The 19,980-nt window shown below is 30.2% G+C and overlaps 3 protein-coding genes across 3 annotated transcripts in view; 2 read left to right on the top strand and 1 right to left on the bottom strand.

The window, feature by feature from the left end:
- Positions 1-19,980, top strand: part of LOC125808742 (high mobility group B protein 15-like) — a 171,704-nt gene that overhangs the window by 102,119 nt on the left and 49,605 nt on the right. The gene's annotated exons all lie outside the window — the stretch shown is intronic.
- On the top strand, positions 8,054-15,429 carry LOC125808693 (probable calcium-binding protein CML22). Its single transcript, XM_049488349.1, is given in 10 exon segments — positions 8,054-8,092; positions 8,166-8,315; positions 10,968-11,117; positions 11,213-11,248; positions 13,535-13,547; positions 14,183-14,422; positions 14,520-14,722; positions 15,023-15,197; positions 15,283-15,374; positions 15,376-15,429. Coding segments are annotated over 10 exon segments (1,152 nt in total).
- On the bottom strand, positions 15,622-18,755 carry LOC125808728 (receptor like protein kinase S.2). The gene has a single exon (XM_049488384.1). The coding sequence runs from the start codon at positions 18,680-18,682 to the stop codon at positions 15,773-15,775; it is 2,910 nt and encodes a 969-aa protein (XP_049344341.1). The 5' UTR covers positions 18,683-18,755; the 3' UTR covers positions 15,622-15,772.

The following is a 19,980-nucleotide window of genomic DNA, read 5'->3' on the forward strand; positions in this document are numbered from 1 at the left end:
TACCAACAAAGACTATTGATGAAGTAAGATCTTATGTCTAATTTATTGTTAATTTAAAATTATATTACTTTAATTTTTCGTGTTTTTTTTATGAAGCTTGAATTAAAAGATGGTGATCAGATCGATGCTATGTTGCATCAAGATGGAGGAGGGTCCGCAAACTAAATATGAAGAAGAACAACATATCACACAAGAATATGTTATATTTTTCTAATTTCTGCTTTTTATTATGATTTTAATTTTGAAGCTATGTACTTTGGTTTTTTTTACTAAAGACAACTTGAATGTTATGTGTCCAAGTTGATCATGCAATATAATCTTAAATTTGTATGTGAATTTAAGATGATTAATAAAGTCGTTTTTTCTTATATATATGCTTTAGCGAAGAAATTTTTGAAAAAGTTTTAAAAAATCATTTTATATTTTTTTTTGTTATATTATAATTTAATTAGTATACAACTTTTACAAATTTATACCCTTTATTAAATTTTTATTTTTAAGTTATATCTTTATTACTTTGAATGGCACTAATATTTGTGTAAATTTTATAACTATTTTAAGTAAAACACCATCTGTTGAAGAAAAATGCTTTAATTATAGACATCCTAATGAATTTCTTCATATTAGATTTGTGAGAAAAATATTGAGATGATACTACCCCACACACGCAAGCCCGCCCGCCCGCCCGCACACCTGCACGCACGCTCACATATAATTTAAAATCATTTAAATCAATACCACCTAAAATTTATTAATATTAATAATATTTATTAGGTATTTATTTTACACTTAATGAGGTGATTTAATTTTTTAATTAATATCAATTTAAAAAATTATGAATAAATATTGAATCCGTACACAACACGAATTTTTCAAACTAGTTTTAATTTGTAAGCGGAAAATAATTTGAGGTGTCATAATTAATCTATTCTTTGAATATTTTGCCTAATTTTGTGTCATAATTAAAGTACTTATAGTTTTCAAGAGTGATGTAATTTTAAACTTCTTAATTTACTCTAAATGGTATTATCCATAATCACTTAAAAAATTATATTTTATTTTGATCATAAATTTCAAAAATATTAGTTTTATTTTTAAACTCCGTATCAATCAAACAATTCATAAATTGAAATATATCTTCTTCTTTTTTGGCACAAGAAGAAAAGAGGACCACAAATTGCTATAATATATGGTTTTAAAAACGATCCAAGTTTAAACTTCTTATTTACTCTAAATGATATTATTCATAACCATACAAATATCTATAATTTATTTTCGACCATAGATTTCAAAAATATTAATTTCATTTTTAAATTTATTATCAGTCAAACAATTCATAAATTGAAATATATCTTAAATCTTTTTTCGCACAAGAAGACAAGAGGACTACAAATTGCTATCTTAAATCTTTTTTGGCACAAGAAGACAAGAGGACCATAAATTGCTATAATATCTTAAATAATTTTATTTATTATTTTTCCTTATTAACTGGTATAATATCCCTCACTTCACCAATAAAAAATAACAAAGAAAATGTCAAAATTTGATATCCATGTTCGATCTTAGGTTCATCATCATTTCACTCTATCTAATTTGTTTTTTTTTTTAATTTTATATATGTTTTTTGTTACATTTATTTTTATTTTCATTTTTATAGGATGGATCAATTATTATTTTACGTATGTCAACTAATATGATTATGGAGAAGTTCTTCAAGTCATACTGTAAGAAAAAACAAATAATAGATTACAAAATAGCTCAATTCTTTTCAATGAAAAACACATTTTACCAACGAAGACTATTGATGAAGTAAGATCTTATGTCTAATTTATTGTTAATTTAAAATTATATTACTTTAATTTTTTCGTGTTTTTTTAATGAAGCTTAAATTAAAAGATGGTGATCAGATCGATGCTATATTGCATCAAGATGGAGGAGGGTCCGCAAACTAAATATGAAGAAGAACAACATATCACACAAGAATATGATGCATTTTTCTAATTTCTGCTTTTTATTATGATTTTAATTTTGAAGCTATGTACTTTGGTTTTATTGCTAAAGACAACTTGGATGTTATGTGTCCAAGTTGATCATGCAATATAATCTTAAATTTGTATGTGAATTTAAGATGATTAATAAAGTCGTTTTTTCTCTTATATATATGCTTTAGCAAAGAAATTTTTGAAAAAGTTTTAAAAAATCATTTTTTATATTTTTTTGTTATATTATAATTTAGTTAGTATGCAACTTTTACAAATTTATACCCTTTAGTAAATTCTGATTTTTAAGTTATATCTTTATTACTTTGAATGACACTACTATTTGTGTAAATTTTATAACTATTTTAAGTAAAACACCATCCGTTGAAGAAAAATGCTTTAATTATAGACATCCTGGTGGATTTCTTCACATTAGATTTGTGAGAAACTATTGAGATGATACTACCCCACACACCCACACACGCAAGCCCGCCCGCCCGCACACACACATATAATTTAAAATCATTTAAATCAATACCATCTAAAATTTATTAATATTAATAATATTTATTAGGTATTTATTTTACACTTAATGAGGTGATTTAAAATTATTTAATTAATAACAATTCAAAAAATTATGAATAAATATTGAATCCGTACACAACACGTATTTTTCAAACTAGTTTTAATTTATAAGCAGAAAACATTTTGAGGTGTCATAATTAATCTATTCTTTGAATATTTAGTCTAATTTTGTGTCATAATTAAAGTACTTATAGTTTTCAAGAACGATATAAGTTTAAACTTTTTAATTTACTCTAAATGATATTATTCATGATTACACAAAAATTTATATTTTATTTTTGACTATAAATTTCAAAAATATTAATTTTATTTTTAAACTCCGTATCAGTCAAACGATTCATAAATTGAAATATATCTTAATATTTTTTGGCACAAGAAGACAAGAGGACCATAAATTGCTATAATATATGGTTTTCAAAAACGATCCAAGTTTAAACTTCTTTTTTACTCTAAATGATATTATTCATAACTATACAAATATCTATATTTTATTTTTGACCATAAATTTCAAAAATATTAATTTCATTTTTAAACTTGTATCAATCAAACAACTCATAAATTGAAATATATCTAAAATCTTTTTTGACACAAGAAGACAAGAGGACTATAAATTGCTACAATATATGATTTTAAAAAACGATCTAAGTTTAAACTTCTAATTTACTCTGAATGATTATATTCATAATCATACAAATATCTATATTTTATTTTTGACCATAAATTTCAAAAATATTAATTTTTTTTTAAAACTTTGTATCAGTCAAACAATTCATAAATTGAAATATATCCTAAATCTTTTTTGGCACAAGAAGACAAGAGGACAATAAATTTCTATAATATCTTAAATAATTTCATTTATTATTTTTTCCCTTCTCATCTCCTATATAAACTGGTATAATATCCCTCAATTTCACCAACAAAAAATAACAAAGAAAATGTCAAAAAATAAGACTCCAATCGGTGAAGAAACCACAAAATTTGATATCCATGTTCTATCTCAGGTTCATTATTTCACCCTATCTAATTTAATTTTTTAAATTTTTAAATTTTTTTTAATTCATTTTTTATTCATTTTTATAGGATGAATCAATTATTATTTTACGTATGTCACCTAATATGATTATGGAGAAGCTCTTCAAGTCATACTGTAAGGAAAAACAAATAATAGATTACAAAACAGTTCAATTTCTCTTCGATGGACAATCCATTTCACCGAAAAAGACTATTGATGAAGTAAGACCTTAATTTACATATAATTTAATCTAATTTATTTTTAATTTAAAATTATATTACTTTAATTTGTTTTCGCATTTTTTGTTTTTAATGAAGCTTGGATTAAAAGATGGTGATCAGATCGATGCTATGATGCATCAAACTGGAGGAGGATTGGCAAATTAAATATGAAAAACAACATATCACACATGAATATGTTGCACTTTTCTAATTTCTGCTTTTTATTATGATTTTAATTTCGAAGCTATGTACTTTAATTTTATTACTAAAGACAACTTGGATGTCATGTGTCCAAGTTGATCGTGCAATATAATCTTAAATTTGTATGTGAATTTAAGATGGTTAATAAAGTTGTCTTTTCTCTTTTTTGAGCCTCCATTTTTTTAATAGGGGATGCATGATTTTATTTTTGCTTAATTATAAAAGTAAAATGGTCAAATATGTTCTGGAACTAACTAGTCAAAATAGATCGATTATATTTTCTTTTACTTGTTTTACTCAAAAATGTTCACCAACTAGCAAAATAACTCATTTTGTGCATTGAACTGTTTTATTTTTTTTTAATCTTAGTTAATCAATAAAATGATGTTGCTAATGTTTTACTAGTCTCTTGAACAAAATCTTAACTTAGATTATGTGATCTTAACTTTAATTATGTGATAATAAAGTCTTTTCATTATTTGGGGTCTCAATTTTTTTAAAATTCTGGATGTATGATTTTATTTTTGCGTGATTATAAAATAGTAAAGTTTGTAGAAAAAAGGTATAAAATTTTATTTTTTTCTTAAAAACAATAAGAAAAGAAAGATTGTCTTCATTTTAAAAGTAGAAATAGTATAAACCTGAATTAAATTACTTAAATTTTTATTTTAATATATAAAATTTTAGATCCAAGACAATGTATAAAACCTCCTATTAAGAATTATCTTTAAATCATTAATTTTATTAAGTTTTTCTTATGTGAATTGGTTAAACTAAACGTTATCAAAATATTTACCTTTTATGATCCTTGTATTTAAAAAAAATATTGTTTTCATCATTTACAATATCCAATGGATTTTTTGAAAAATAAAAAAGGTGTACCTTTTCGCCATTATGAACGTTTTTCTTAAAATAAATAGAACAAAAAGAACTTTTATGTTTGTTTGAATAAAAAAATAGTTGTAAGAAACTGTAAAATTAAAATGACTAATTATCACTCATTAATATGGGCATTTAGTTTCATAAAATCAATCTTTTTTTTTCTTATAAGATCATACATTTATTCTTTGTTTGACCTTTAATTTGATAACTTGAGTTGCTTTTTCGGAATTTATGTGGTAGAAGTCAATGTTGAAGTCTCCTCCTTATTTGCAAGAGAATTTAATTATGATTTTGTAATGCCCCGCAACATTTAAGAAAAGATTTTAATCATCTTTCGTATATGTATAGGTTTGAACTTGATGATTTCTAAGTTATACATTTATATTGTTAAGGTCCTTTATTATGCGTAGTAATTGTATCACATGTGGTTTAGGGTCGTAAGACACTTCAAACATCAAGCCAAGTTCAAAACATTTCTATCGACTAAGTTTTCACATTAGTTCATGCAATGATCAACTTCAAACAACCATATCTCTTAGCATGAATTAGGTGGTCTTCTGACCTAAGGTCTATGAGTTTTTTTTTCAACGCTCCAAATTTGCATCATTTCGAGTTTGGAGTAAAACAGTTATGACCGTTTTACCAAAAACTACCACGATAGAGCTTTCAGAGTCAATAACTACGAACCTCATTTACAATTCGTAAATTGAAGTACAACCCGTACTGTCAACTCATGAAACAAACTTCTGAAATTCATTTTTTGGTATGATTTTCACGGACCCAACTACGAGTGGTAAACCATCTACATGTTGTAATTTGGGTCCATAGAATGAACTACTGAGACTTAAAATTTTAGTCTAACTTTCACGGATGGGATCTACGACCCATAAATCAAATCACGGACCGTAGATGACCTCATGGAAGGTTTCCGGTAGCTTTTTAATTGGGGCTTCTTTTATCTTTTTCCATTCTTCTTAAGCCTAAGCCTCAATGTTTTAAATTATATTAGGGGAATATATTCAATCAAGCACTCAGTTTTTTTTTATTTCTATGCTCTCAACTCTCCAACACAAAAAGAAACTGCAAGAAAGACAAAAGCTAGGGTTTCAAGGCTTCCAAGAAAGCTATTCTTTCGATCTTCATTCTCTCAAGTATGTAAGACTTCAATGAGAGCATCCCTTCACTTTCATGCCTAAAGTATTTTGATTCTTAAGAATTTCACAAGATTGTTAGAAGTTAAACTAGGGTTTGTATGAAATTATGATCTTTCTTCAATAAGCTATGTTTTCATTGTTTCAGTTTGGGTTTGCAACCTTATGGTACAGATCAAGCATGTTTTTTTGGTCATTCAAACCCTTATGACTTTTAAGCATGAAAACAAGCATGTTATGAATTACAACCTAAATACAAGCTATTTTATGATATGACTTTTGAGCATAGCCTCATATATGATTCAAGATGATAAATGGTTTTCATATCTATGAGCATTATATTAATAAATGTTGTTTTCAGAGGACTATTTAGTATCGAGAGGACGCGAGTTTGAAAAACTCACGTCTTATAACTATGCGCTAACGTAGGATTATGTTTCACCGCTTTGCCGGTTGACCTTCTGGCCCTGAGAGGCTCAGATTAGTGGATCACATATGATAAGATATGATTCTATACTCTAGCAATGCATAGGGAAGTCCATCCAATTAGAATTATAAGTTGGGGGTCAAGAGCTCAAATGACGTATGTCGGTTATAAGAAACTCTCAATTATGCATTTTTAAAATATATTTTAAGTCTATATGGTTCATTTTAAGTATGCTATGTCATGTATATGGTCATGTAAGACTACTGGATTAGACTTATCCTTATATATGTTTTGAACGAAGGTTTAAATGATACTTATGCATGAACACTGATTGTTTGCTCTACATTTTTTTTCTTATGTTTATTTGCTCTACAGTTCTTTTCTTATGTTTATGATTTTGGAAATCTTATTTCAGTATGCTTGATTATGCTGGTCTCCCTTACTTACTTAGTACATTCCACATACTGACACATACTTTTCTCTGTGTTGTATCCTTTTATGATGTAAATTTCGACATTCATACTCATACTCGTGGCTAGTAAGGTTTCAGTATTTCCAGTTAGCACTTGGTGAACCCTTCTCATTTGAAGACTCCATAAATTTAGGTTACTAGATTTTCCTTCATGCTGTCTTTGATTTTGAGGTAGCTCCAGACCATGTCCCGTCAGACTTATATTTTTAATTGAATTAGTAGAGGCTTATCTCATACCGTAAAAATATAGTTTCATGGATATCTAAATTCTAGTATTCAGTTATGTATTTCAGCTTTCACTTAGTTTCCTTACGATATGCTTTGACATGTATACCAAGAATTAGCCTGGAATTACTCGTGAGTTTAGGTACCGTATTACGTTTGGGATGTATACTCGTATCATGACAGATTCATGTAGCTCAAAAGCACACATTGTGTACAAATTGATCGCAAAAGACATATCAATTAATATTTACTAATAATTTCCAAGCATTTTTTCCCATGATCTAAATGTCCAATGCTTTTCCGTAGAATTAAGAGGAAAAAGATTTGATGAAAAAATTGAAACTAAATTATAAGTGAATAAATATGTGACTTTCAATTTTGCAGAATTTGGTCAAACTTTGTTTACGCTGTCTAATACTTTTCGAGTTTTAATTTACATGACACACTTTCATTTTAATTTGTAACAATGTTTATTTTATTTTTCATTACACATCCTTTAAAAAAAATATTATTTAACAGGTGTATTTGACTATTCTATCCTTATTTATGTCTTAAGACATCTTATTCTTTGAATATTTAATCTATTTTCATATCATAATTAAAGTGTTTATAATCTTTAAGAATAATTAAGTTTGAACCTTTTATTTACTCTTAATGAGGTAATTTATTTTTATTTTTGACCATAAATTAAAAAATATGCATTTCATTTTTAAATTTTGTATCAGTCAAACACTTCATAAATTAAAGTATATCACAAATATTTTTTGGCACAAGAGGACAAGAGAACCATAAATTGCTATAATATCTTAAATCATTTCATTTATTATTTTTTTCCTTTTCATCTCCTATATAAACTGGTATAATATACCTTATTTTCTCCAATAAAACATAACAAAAAATGTCAGGAAATAATTTTGATATCCAAGTTCAATCTCAGGTTCATCATTTCACTCTCTAATAGAATTTTTTTTTTAATTTTTATGTTCCTAATTTTTATTTTATTTTTATAGGATGGATCAATTACGATTTTAAGCGTATCACCTGATATGGTTATGAAGAGGGTCTTCATGACATACTGTAGGGAAAAACTAATAGACTGGAAAAAAGTTCGCTTTGTCTTGGATGGAAAACGCATTTCACCAGCAAAAACTATTGATGAAGTAAGACCTTAATTTGCGTATAACTTAATCTAATTTATCGTTAATTTAAAATTATATATTTTTTAAATTTATTTTCGTGTTTCTATTTTTATGAAGGTTGGGTTAAAAGATGGTGATCAGATCGATGCTATGGTGTCTTAAAATGGAGGAGGATTCGCAAACTAAATATGAAGAAGAACAACATATCATACATGAATATGTTGCACTTTTTTAATTTATGCTTTTTATTAGAATTTTAATTTCGAAGCTATGTACTTTTGTTTTATTACTGAAAGACAACTTGGATGTCATGTGTCCAAGTTGATCATGCAACATTATAATCTTAAATTTGTATGTGAATTTAAGATGGTTAATAAAGTCGTCTTTTCTCTATTTTGGACATCAAATTTTTAAATAGGGGATGCATGATTTTATTTTTGCTTAATTATAAAAGAAAAATGATCAAATATATTCTTATATTCTTGAACTAGTTAAATAGATCGATTGTATATTCTATTACGTGTTTGGCTCAAAATGTTCACCAACTAGCAAAATAATTCATTTTATGCATTGAACTGTTCTTTTCTTTTTTTAATCTTAGTTAATCAATGGAATGATGTTGCTAATTTTTTACTAGTCTCTTGAACAGAAGTTTAACTTAGATTATGTGATCTTAACTTTATTAATGTGATAATAAAGTGTTTTTAGTATTGGGTCCTCAATTTTTTAAATAGTGGAAGCATGATTTTATTTTTTTCTAATTATGAAATACTAAAGTTTGTAGAAAAAAGGTATACGATCTTTTTTTTAAAAATCATAAGAAAAGAAAGACTGTCTTCATTTTAATAGTAGAATTAGTTTAAACCAGAATTAAATTACTTAAATATTTATTTTAATATATAAAATTTCAGATTCAAGACAATGTATAAAACTACCTATTAATAATTATCTTTAAATTATTAATTTTATTCAGTCGCTCTCATGTGAATTGGTTAAACTAAACGTCATCAAAAGATTTACCTTCTATGATCCTTTGTATTTTTAAAAAAAATATTTTTTTCATCATTTACAATATCCAATGGATTTTTTGAAAAAAATAAAAAAGAGTGCCTTTATGTTGTGTGAATCAAAAAATAGTTGTGAGAAACTGTAAAATGAAAATGACTAATTATTACTCATTAATATGGGCATTTATTTTCATAAAATGTACTCAATTCGTCCACTATTGTTTTTCAGGTATGCTAAAAATAGTTGTCCAAAATTAATTGTCAATTTAAACAATTAGTCACTTTTTTTCCAATTATGCCCTTAATAATTAAGTATCTTTTCTTCTTTTAAGATCATACATTTATTCTTAGTTTGACCTTAATTTAATTCGAAAAGTATAAATTCTCCGAATATATTAAAACTACGTAATGGTTCAAATCTTTGAATATTTAAATTGGCTTAACGAATCTATGTCGTAGATATCAATTTTGAAGTTTAATTATGGTTATGTCATGCCTTGATTTTAACCATCCTTCGTATGCGTATAGGACAGAATCTGATGATTTCTAAGTTATACAATTATGTTAAGGTCTTTTACTAAATGTAGTTAAGTGTATCGCATGTGGTTTAGGGTCGTAAGGTACCTCAAACACCAAGTCAAGTTCAAAGTATTTCTATCAACTATGTTTTCACATTAGTTCATGCAAAAGGATCAACTTTAAACAATTATATCTCTCAGCATACAATGAATTATGTGTCTCATGCTATCAAATTAAAGGCCTATGAGTCTTCTTTTCAACGCTATCAAGTTTGCATCGTTTTGAGTGTGGACCGTTTTACCATGATTAATTCCATTGAAGTAATTAATTTGTTGCTTTATTTGTTTTCTATCTTGTTACATTTTTCTTACATTAGTAACATTCTTTTTGAACTAATAGTCTTTTGAAAACATTTCTACCCCACAAAGATAAAAATAAGATTTGTGTATATTCTAAATTCAATAAAAAATAACTGTTGTCATCATATAAATCAACACAACCTTTTAAAGAAGTACAATTAAATTTAAAAAATAAATCACATTAGTCAATAACAATGCTTGTTTTATTTTTCATTTCACATCCTTCAAAAGAAATATTAATTAAGAAGGAAATTTGACTATTCTACCCTTATTAATGTCTTAAGGTGTAATCTATTCTTTGAATATTTAGTCTATTTTTGTGTCATAATTAAAGTGCTTATAGCCTCCAAAAACAATCTAAGTTTAAACTTCTTATTTACTTTTAATTAATAAGATGATTCATAATCACACAAATATCTAAGTTTTATTTTTGAACATAAATTTTAAAAATATTAATTTCATTTTTAAACTCGTATCAGTCAAACACTTCTTAAATTGAAATATATCATAAATCTTTTTTGGCACAAGAGGACAAGAGAACCATAAATTGCTATAATATCTCATACCATTTCATTTATTATTTTTTCCTTCTCATCTCCTATATAAACTGGTATAATATCCCTCATTTTCTCCAATAAAACATAACAAAAAATGTCAAGAAATAATTTTGATATCCAAGTTCAATTTCAGGTTCATCATTTCACTCTCTCTAATATATATATATATATATATACTTTTTTTTATTTTTTATTTTTTTTATGTTCTTAATTTTTATTTTATTTTTATAGGATGGATCAATTACGATTTTAGGCGTATCGCCTGATATGGTTATGAAGAGGGTCTTCATGACATACTGTAGGGAAAAACTAATAGACGACAAAACAATTCGATTTCTCTTAGATGGAGAACACATTTCACCAGCAAAGACTATTGATGAAGTAAGACCTTAATTTGCATATAATTTAATCTAATTTATTGTTAATTTAAAATTATATATTTTTAAATTTGTTTTCGTGTTTTTGTTTTTATGAAGGTTGGGTTAAAAGATGGTGATCAGATCAATGCTATGGTGTCTTAAAATGGAGGAGGATTCGCAAACTAAATATGAAGAAGAACAACATATCACACATGAATATGTTGCACTTTTTTAATTTATGTTTTTTATTAGAATTTTAATTTCGAAGCTATGTACTTTTGTTTTATTACTAAAGACAACTTGGATGTCATGTGTCCATGTTGATCATGCAACATTATAATCTTAAATTTGTATGTGAATTTAAGATGGTTAGTAAAATCGTATTTTCTCTTTTTGAGCCTCAAATTTTTGAATAGGGGATGCATGATTTTATTTTTGCTTAATTATAAAAAAAAAAAAGGTCAAATATATTCTTGAACTAGTCAAAATGGATCGATTATATTTCCTGTTACGTGTTTGATTCAAAAATGTTCACCAACTAGCAAAAAAAGATACTTTATGTATTGACCTGTTATTTTCTTTTTTTAATCTTAGTTAATCAATGGAATGATATTTTGCTAATTTTTTACTAGTATCTTGAACAAAATCTTTAACTTAGCTTATGTTATCTTAACTATAATTATGTGATAATAATGTCTTTTCATTATTGGGGGACTCAATTTTATTTTTTTTAATATTGGATGTGTAATTGCATTTTTGCTTTATTATAAAATAGTAAAGTTTGTAGAAAAAAGTATAAAGTCTTTATTTCTGAAAAAAATAAGAAAGCAAACCTGAATTAAATTACTTTATATTGTGTGATGAGGGGCGGAGTTACGTAGGGCGGAATGTTCATCTGTACCCTCTTAGTAAAAAAATTACAATATGTATACATATGGTTAAAATATATTGAATCCCCTTTAGCTTCCTCGAATGTTTACTTCTTCATAATTTAAACTTCTTGGTGAAAATCCTGATGCCATCATTGTGTGTGGCTAAGTATTTTGTGAAAAACGTATTCATTCTCTAAACAATTTTTTTTTTAAAAAAAAAGGTTGGGCGGAGCTCAGTGGCGGATCCAGGATTTAAAGGTTGTGGGTGCTCACTTCCTTTAACATAAACATGTTAGCAATCACATAGTGCAAGCGTATACTAACTCAAACTCTTTAATAAAAAAAGTAAACGTATACCTTGCTTTAATGAAAATCTCAAAACCTAATTTCCCTAACCCTTTTTTTTCATTATCTAACTTTAATCAAACATCAAATCTTATTACCTTGCTTTTGTATTTTGATTTTGAAAAGAAAAAAGCTTGAAGTTTGTTGTTGGGCTGGCTGCTTTCTCTTTGAAACAAGAAGAAGAAGAAGAAGAATGATTTCCTCTTTTTGTTAAAAGAAAAAATCTCATAAAAGTGGGCAGTGAAAAGGTTTTAAAACATAGAAAAGGTTAAAAATAAAAAAGAAAGAAAAAGTTAGTCACCCTAAACTAATTAAGAATAGGAAAAGTCAAAACAAGTACAAAATTCGGAGTAAAATAAGCCCTTGATTAAAAAAAAGGAAAAGTAAAAAAAAAGTGCAAAATTCGCTGGAAAAAGTTTTTTTTAAAAAAGAATGGGGCTGACGAGATTCGAACCCTCGCCCTCATGCTTCGCGCGCATTATTTTTCCAAGTGTTAACCAGCGCACCCACGACTGCTAGTGTTCTATGGGTGCTTATTTTTATTTAATAACATATTTATCATATTTTCTATATATATATATATATACAAATTTTTTTCCCGAGTCAATGGGTGCTCGAGCACCCAAAATTGACTACGTGGGTCCGCCCCTGGGCCGGAGCTTGTTGTAATGTGAACATTGTTTTTTAAAACCTCAATCATAGAAAGCCAATGTGCACTAGCCTAGCTATAACTAACGTTTTTCAGCTTGTTGTTATGTGAACATTGTTTGTATATTTTCTTATGTAAAAGATTTATTTTTTTCGTATGAGCTTCGTTTACTTGACCGAGGAATGTAAATAGATGTTGAATATCTTAATGTATAAACATATTTCCTCGAAAATAGTCCTTTCAGGCGGTGACCGTTTACTCTATAAGAAATTTAAACATAATTATAGCTGTATGAAAATGCATCAATGGAGACTTGTAGTCAAAGGCAATGATGGAATTTTTCTGGTAGTGGAAGAGAAAGAAAGTTGCATTCTATTTTAAAAAAAAGTCTTAAATGGAATTTCTAGTTTACTTTTTAAGAATAATTTTTTTCCTCATTGCCTCCTCTCTACTTCACCCCTTTTTACACTCTACCTATGTATATATAAAGGAATCAGTAATAGTCCCTTTTGATTTCTTAAGATCTTTTCATGTTTCTTGTTTCTTGTTAGAATTATTGTGTATTGGACGCAGATTAAGATGGAAGGTTAGTAGGTATTAGAATGTTGTTTCACTTATCTTTCCGTACTGGTAGTCGTAGTGTTTCTCTTGTAGTTTCTTGCCCTTAGATTTGTCATGCCCCCCTTTTTACATAATGCTTTGTCTTTTCATTTATGTTATTTCCTTTTCTGACCTGCTTTGATGTGTTTTTTCTTGAGTCAAGAATTAAACATGTCTACCTCTCAAGGTAGGGTAAGGTCTGCGTATACTCTACCCTTCTCAGACCCTACTTTGTGGGATTATATTACACAGGGTATGTTGTTGTTGTTGTATATTTTGTGTAATTTTGCTAATGTGGCCTATTTTTGAAACTTGGAATTGGGATAGAGTGGAGAAATTGATTCAGAATAGTATGTTTTGATGTTGATGCTTTTAGAATAATTTCGAGACAATGAGATCTCTTGCTCACTTACGATTTGAATATAGAAGAACATGACCTTCTTTTCAGATCTTCTTAAGTGTAAAAATGAAGATCCCTTGTAGAAAATAGGCCTTGCATCTAACTTAATCACAAAAGTTAGCTCATTAGGCGAGGAGTATCCAAAACCATAATGTCTGTCATGTTTTGTACTAACAGCAACATATCGTTTGTTAACTTGATGTCTTTATTTGTTTTTAAAGGCTCAGCTCAGCCATGTCTGGTACTCAAGTTATTATCCAACAAGGTTGGAAGCTTACTGTGTTTTTGGAATGCACCGAAAAAGTACAGGAGATTGGATACTAAGCTTGAAACAAAAATGGTGGAGCTTAAGAGAAGTTCATCAGGGCAAAGCAAATTCAGGTCAATCAATAGCATAATCTTGAAATTTCCTCATTTTAAAGAGGGGTTGAAGGAGATAAAAGGCGTCTTTGAACAGTTCGGTTAGTAGCTTCTGTATATGCTGAGATTTGAGTTTTTCGTTACACTTTTACTGTCAATGGATTTATGTGTTTTCTGTGTTTGGTTCTTTTTCCTAAGATGAAGATTCGAATGGGACTATTGACCGGGATGAACTAAAGAAATGTGTAAAGAAGCTGCATTTTCATGTTAAAGATGAGGAAGTTAATGATCTTTTCGACTCTTGTGATGTGGATGAAAAGGAAGGGATTCAATTCAATGAGTTCATTGTTCTTCTGTGTCTTCTTTATCTATTGATAGATTCATCGTCCTCCTCTGACAATGTACGTGAATACTGTCCTCTTCGTTATATACCTTCTATAAGTAGTCGTAGTATTGCTCCTGTAGTTTCTTGTTTTGTTGCAGTTTTTGTTCTGTTACTATCTATTGTGTTTGTTATTAACTGTTGTTTCTTGTATTTCCGTTACTGCTTTCACTGGATTGCTTTGGACTGTTGAAAGGTCTATCGGAAACAGCCTCTCTACCTTTGAGGTAGGGGTAAGGTTTGCATACACTCTACCCTCCCCGACTGTTGTTGTTGTTGATGTGGAGTTATATATTCATTAGGATCACGTTTATTTCAGACCTCGAAGATCGGTTCACCAGAGCTGGAAGCAACATTCAACACAATAGTTGAGGCATTCTTGTTTCTTGACAAAAATGGTGATGGGAAACTGCACAAGAAAGATGTCCTCAAGGCATTAAACGATGAATGTCCTTGCGAGAAATCCCCTTCTCATGTCACTCGTACTCGATTTAGTACTGTCCTTTCACATTGTCTTAAAATCAAACTAACTAGCTGTGATAACTTCTAACATGACGATGATCTGGTTGAAAATTGCAGGAGAAATGGACTGGAACAGGAGTGGCAAGGTCAGTTTCAGGCAGTTTCTTTTCGCGTTTCTTGATTGGGTTGGTATAGACACAGACGATGAGAATCACACGACTAAAAGGGAGACTAAGTGCAACAACCACACCTCAACTAAACTAGTGGATTCGGCTGTATGAATCCTCACTAACCATATCACTCCGTTTAATGAAGTAAGGTCAGACTAGTATTTGTACATATAAAGTAGCTCTCTGCTCTGTATAAACTTTCATATTTAAGGTATATTCTGCTATTGTATCGAAAAAAACTCATCAACTTCATAAAAATCTGCATATCTGATGCTTCCATTACCACGATGCTATCAAAGCCGTCCACACTAAATTACACAAATGTTCTGCTGAAGCAACATAGTCATACATGAACAAATGAAGAACAAAGACATAAAGATATAAAGCTTAATGTTCATTTCTATCTACATGTAACTACTTCACATCTTACGCGATGATCATTGTATACCAAGAGCTTGAATTCTCCTTACAAGGGACAAAGCAGAAGCATTTCTTGTTCTCCATTCTTCATGGTTCTCCTTCTTTCGTCCATTTTCCATTAACCATTGATCATGTCCATCGAGAATGTTCACTATTTGCCTCATGCTCGGTCTTGATTCAGGATCATACCTAGTGCAAGCCATTCCTAATTTGACTAGCCTGATCAGTTCCCTGGTGTTGAAGTTTCCATTCAACCTCCAATCTGCAAGTTGTTCGTATGGCCTTTTCTGCACCTCGAATTCATGAACTCGGTTAACCAACAAAGCCTCAGGCCGGCGGAAATCTACTGCCATCTGACCACTAACTATCTCAAGCAGAACTACACCAAAGCTATAAACATCAGCCATTGTTGTTGCATCACCAGAATCCATATGCTCCGGTGACATGTAACCAAAAATCCCTCTAACAGATTTGTTTTTATCAACCACAACATGATGGCTATGCTCATTTCGAGTCAAGAATTCAGCAAGAGCAAAGCAACCAAGCCTTGGGTTCATATCTGGATCAAGAATGATGGCAGATGATGTGATGCATCTGTGTATCACCTGTTCATCCCATTCCTCATGTAGATAGCGAACCGCAGAGGCAAGTGATTTGACAATGTTATACCGATGACGCCATCTTAGAGTACTGGAGGCATTGTCCCTATGATGATTCTGATGGAAAAGGAGGTGGCTTAAAAGGCTACTCTGAGAGTACTCATAAATGACAAGCATTTCACCTTGCTCGGTGCACCATCCGCGGAGTTGCACCAGGTTTCTGTGGCGTAATCGTCCTAAGTTCTGAAGTTCATTCGAGAACCTCACTCGTAAAGCAGGACAAGTTTTCATTCCCAACCTTTTCACTAAGACATGCTGGTTGTTTTCAAGAAAGCCATGATAAGCAGTTCCAAAGTCAATCTCAGCAACTCTTCTTGAATCCGAAAAATTGTCCGTGGCAGCAATGATCTCCTTGAATGTGATCTCCCTAGCAGTTTCAACCATCAGGAAATTACTCGATTGGCGCCTGCTGCTGCAATTTCCAGACTCATTATTGCTGCTGCAATTTCCAGACTCATTATTGCTGCTGGTGCTTCCACTTTCAGCACTTAGATACATGGTATCTCCTGTGGCTGTGATGAACATTGTTGAGTTGAAACCGGGCGTCGTGCTCGTGCTGGTTGTGGCAGTGGACCTTGAGGTGATTGTGTTGCTAGTTGTACTATTGCTTGGTGATGACAAAGATATATAAAGAGGATGGGACTTGAAACAAGGAAGATCAGGCAATTTACCATAAATATGACCAGAAAGCGCTTCCACAACCCATTTCATATTAGGCCTTGATTGAGGTTCATGAAGTGTACAAAGAAGGCCAATATGTATTAGCCTCTCCATATCATTAAGCTTGTAAGAACCATCAACAAGTCTGCTGTCACCAGCTTGTAAGGCCAATTTTTCATCAGAAAGTCTCCTGATCCAATCAAGAAGTATGATCTGATCATCCGGGGACGCGAGATCAACAGCGCGCCTTCCTGAAACAATCTCCAGTACAACAATCCCAAAGCTAAACACATCAGATTTTGCAGTGGCAGAACCTTTTTTCTGAAAACTTTCAGGAGGTAAGTACCCTATAGTTCCACCAATTCTTGTTGTCTCAGCCAATCTAAACTGCTGATTCTTCATAGAAGGCGTCCTCGGTTGGTACTCGAGTTCATGTTCCAACCACCTAGCTAAACCAAAATCGCCTAGTCGGGCGTTGAAATGGGAATCAAGCATCACATTGCTTGTCTTAACATCTCTATGAATGATCTGAGTCTCCAATTGTTCATGGAGATAAAACAAGGCAGCAGACAAGCCATTAACTATATTTTTTCGACGTTCCCAATCAAGAACAGGGGACCCTGTATTCTCCTGTTTTCGGAACAAAATCCGATCAAGGCTACTGTTAGGCATATAATCATACACAAGGAACAACTGATCATCATGAAAACACCACCCCCTTAGCCTCACAAGATTCCGATGGCGGAGATGAGCAACTGCCACCAACTCAGCAGCAAATGTTTTCTCAAATTTCTCCCCTTTCTCAGCTAAACATTTCACAGCTACAACTGTTCCATCACTGGGTAAAACAGCTCTAAAAACTTTCCCAAATCCACCACTTCCTAAAACTTCATCCTCACTAAATCCATTAGACCCTATAAACAGCTCAGAATAGCTAAAAATCCTTGGATTATGATGATGATTATAATCACCACCACCTTTCTCACCTAGCTGCATACCTTCAGTGTCATGAAAAACACCAGAAAATTGTTTTTCCCCAAATTCTTGATGACAACAAGTTACCCATTTGGAATCAAGTAATTTAGAAAAAGATTCATGAATAAAATCAAGAACTTGACCCCCACAACCCCTTTTGGTTAAAGACTCGTTTTTTTTCTTTGGAACTTGTTTTTCACCATCAAGAACTTGTCCCCCATAACCCCTTTTGGAAAAAGACTTATTTTTTCCCTTTGAAACTTGTTTCTCACAATCAAAAACTTCACCCTCACTATCCCTTTTGGAAAAAGACTCATTTTTTACCTTTGAAACTTGTTTTTCACAATCAAGAATTTCTCCCTCACTACCCCTTTTGAAAAAAGACTCATTTTTTCCCTTTGGAACTTGTTTTTCACCATCAAAAACTTGACCCCTAAAACCCCTTTTAGCAAAAGACTCATTTTTTATCTTTGGAACTTGCTTTTCACCATCAAAAACTTGACCCCCACACCCCCTTTTGGATAAAGATTCAATCTTTTTCTTTGGCTTGTGTGATTCTACTTCTTGTGTTTCATGATCAATCTCATCAAAATCATCAGATGGCAAAACAAAACACAAACGTTTGAGCTCCATGGTTATGGTTTCATGAATAGGATAAAGAATACTAACATTTAGTTGGGGAAATGAGAGGGTAGTTGTGTAATGAACAAGAATTCAATGCAAAAAAAGGGGTTTATATGGTTTTATTCAAACAAAATTAGGTTGCAAGGTTTGAAATGTGATACACATGAACTGGCCAACAACAAAAATCCTAAATAAATCCAACCATTTTTTTGTCTTTTTGTGTATAAAATGACAAATTTTGTTTTCTGGAAGGATGTTACACATTCAATTTCGTCAGCATATGTTCACACTTTTGGTTTTGATGATAGATTCTTTCACATTAAAACCGCGTATACACTATTTTGAGAGTTTAACTTTTATATACTGACGTTATAAAGTTTGATGTGTATCTAGTGACGATAGTCAATATACAATAATGAGTAGCAAGATTAACTTATGTGCAAAAACAATATAAAAATGAGTATAACATGTATCGAGTTTAATTTTTATGTATTGATGTTATACAGTTTGACATTTATGTCGTGATGAAAGTAGGTTTAATGAATACTCGCTCCGTTCATTTTTAATTGTTATGGTTTCTTTTTTTAGAGTCAAACGATAAGAATTTTGACTGATATTTTATGGTGTATTTTTCATCATATTGATATGTAAAAAGTTGTAATTTATACTACTTTTCATATAGTTTTTTAATATTATTTTTTTGTTTAAAATATCAAATTAATGTTATCTAATTTAACTTTGAAAATTAGTCAAATTGACTTTTGAAAAACGCAACATGAAAATTAAAGTGAACGGATAGAGTATAAGAAGTAACGAAATTAACATTTATGCAGTAAACATTTAATGAACTCTGAATGTATATAGTAGGTTTAATTGAAATTACTAAAGATAATATCAGTCAAAGAGAAAATCTATGTTTTCTACATGAGATAAGTTTGTTTGATCGTAATCCATAATAGAAAACAGCAATATTTATTTGAAAAAATTAGATTCATTTGATTTTATTAGAAAAAAAAAACTTATCAAATATGACATTGAATTTGAATGGTCTACCATTGTCGAAATGTCTCAGTTGGTTTGGAGGGTGGTTATTCACATGAATGACTCGCGATCCATTCCCCTCAATGTCTTTTGAGTCGAGCATGTCGCATAGGACTTGTCAAGTGTGGTTTACATTCCTTGTGTGGTTTGCAGGCTATTACACAGTGGGGGATTTACCCAGTGCGCACAAAGTGCTCACCACAGAGTGTTCACCCAAAGGGCAAAGACTGTGGCAGAGGTTGTAGCGATTGCGGGTTATCATGGGT

The sequence above is a fragment of the Solanum verrucosum genome, unplaced genomic scaffold, assembly GCF_900185275.1.
Source record: "Solanum verrucosum unplaced genomic scaffold, falcon-dt-bn FXZP01000218.1, whole genome shotgun sequence".
Classification (NCBI taxonomy): domain Eukaryota; kingdom Viridiplantae; phylum Streptophyta; class Magnoliopsida; order Solanales; family Solanaceae; genus Solanum; species Solanum verrucosum.

What these genes read in the sequence shown, in the direction of transcription:
- LOC125808728 (XM_049488384.1), bottom strand. Translation starts at nt 18,682, where the DNA reads ATGGAGCTCAAACGTTTGTGTTTTGTTTTGCCATCTGATGATTTTGAT.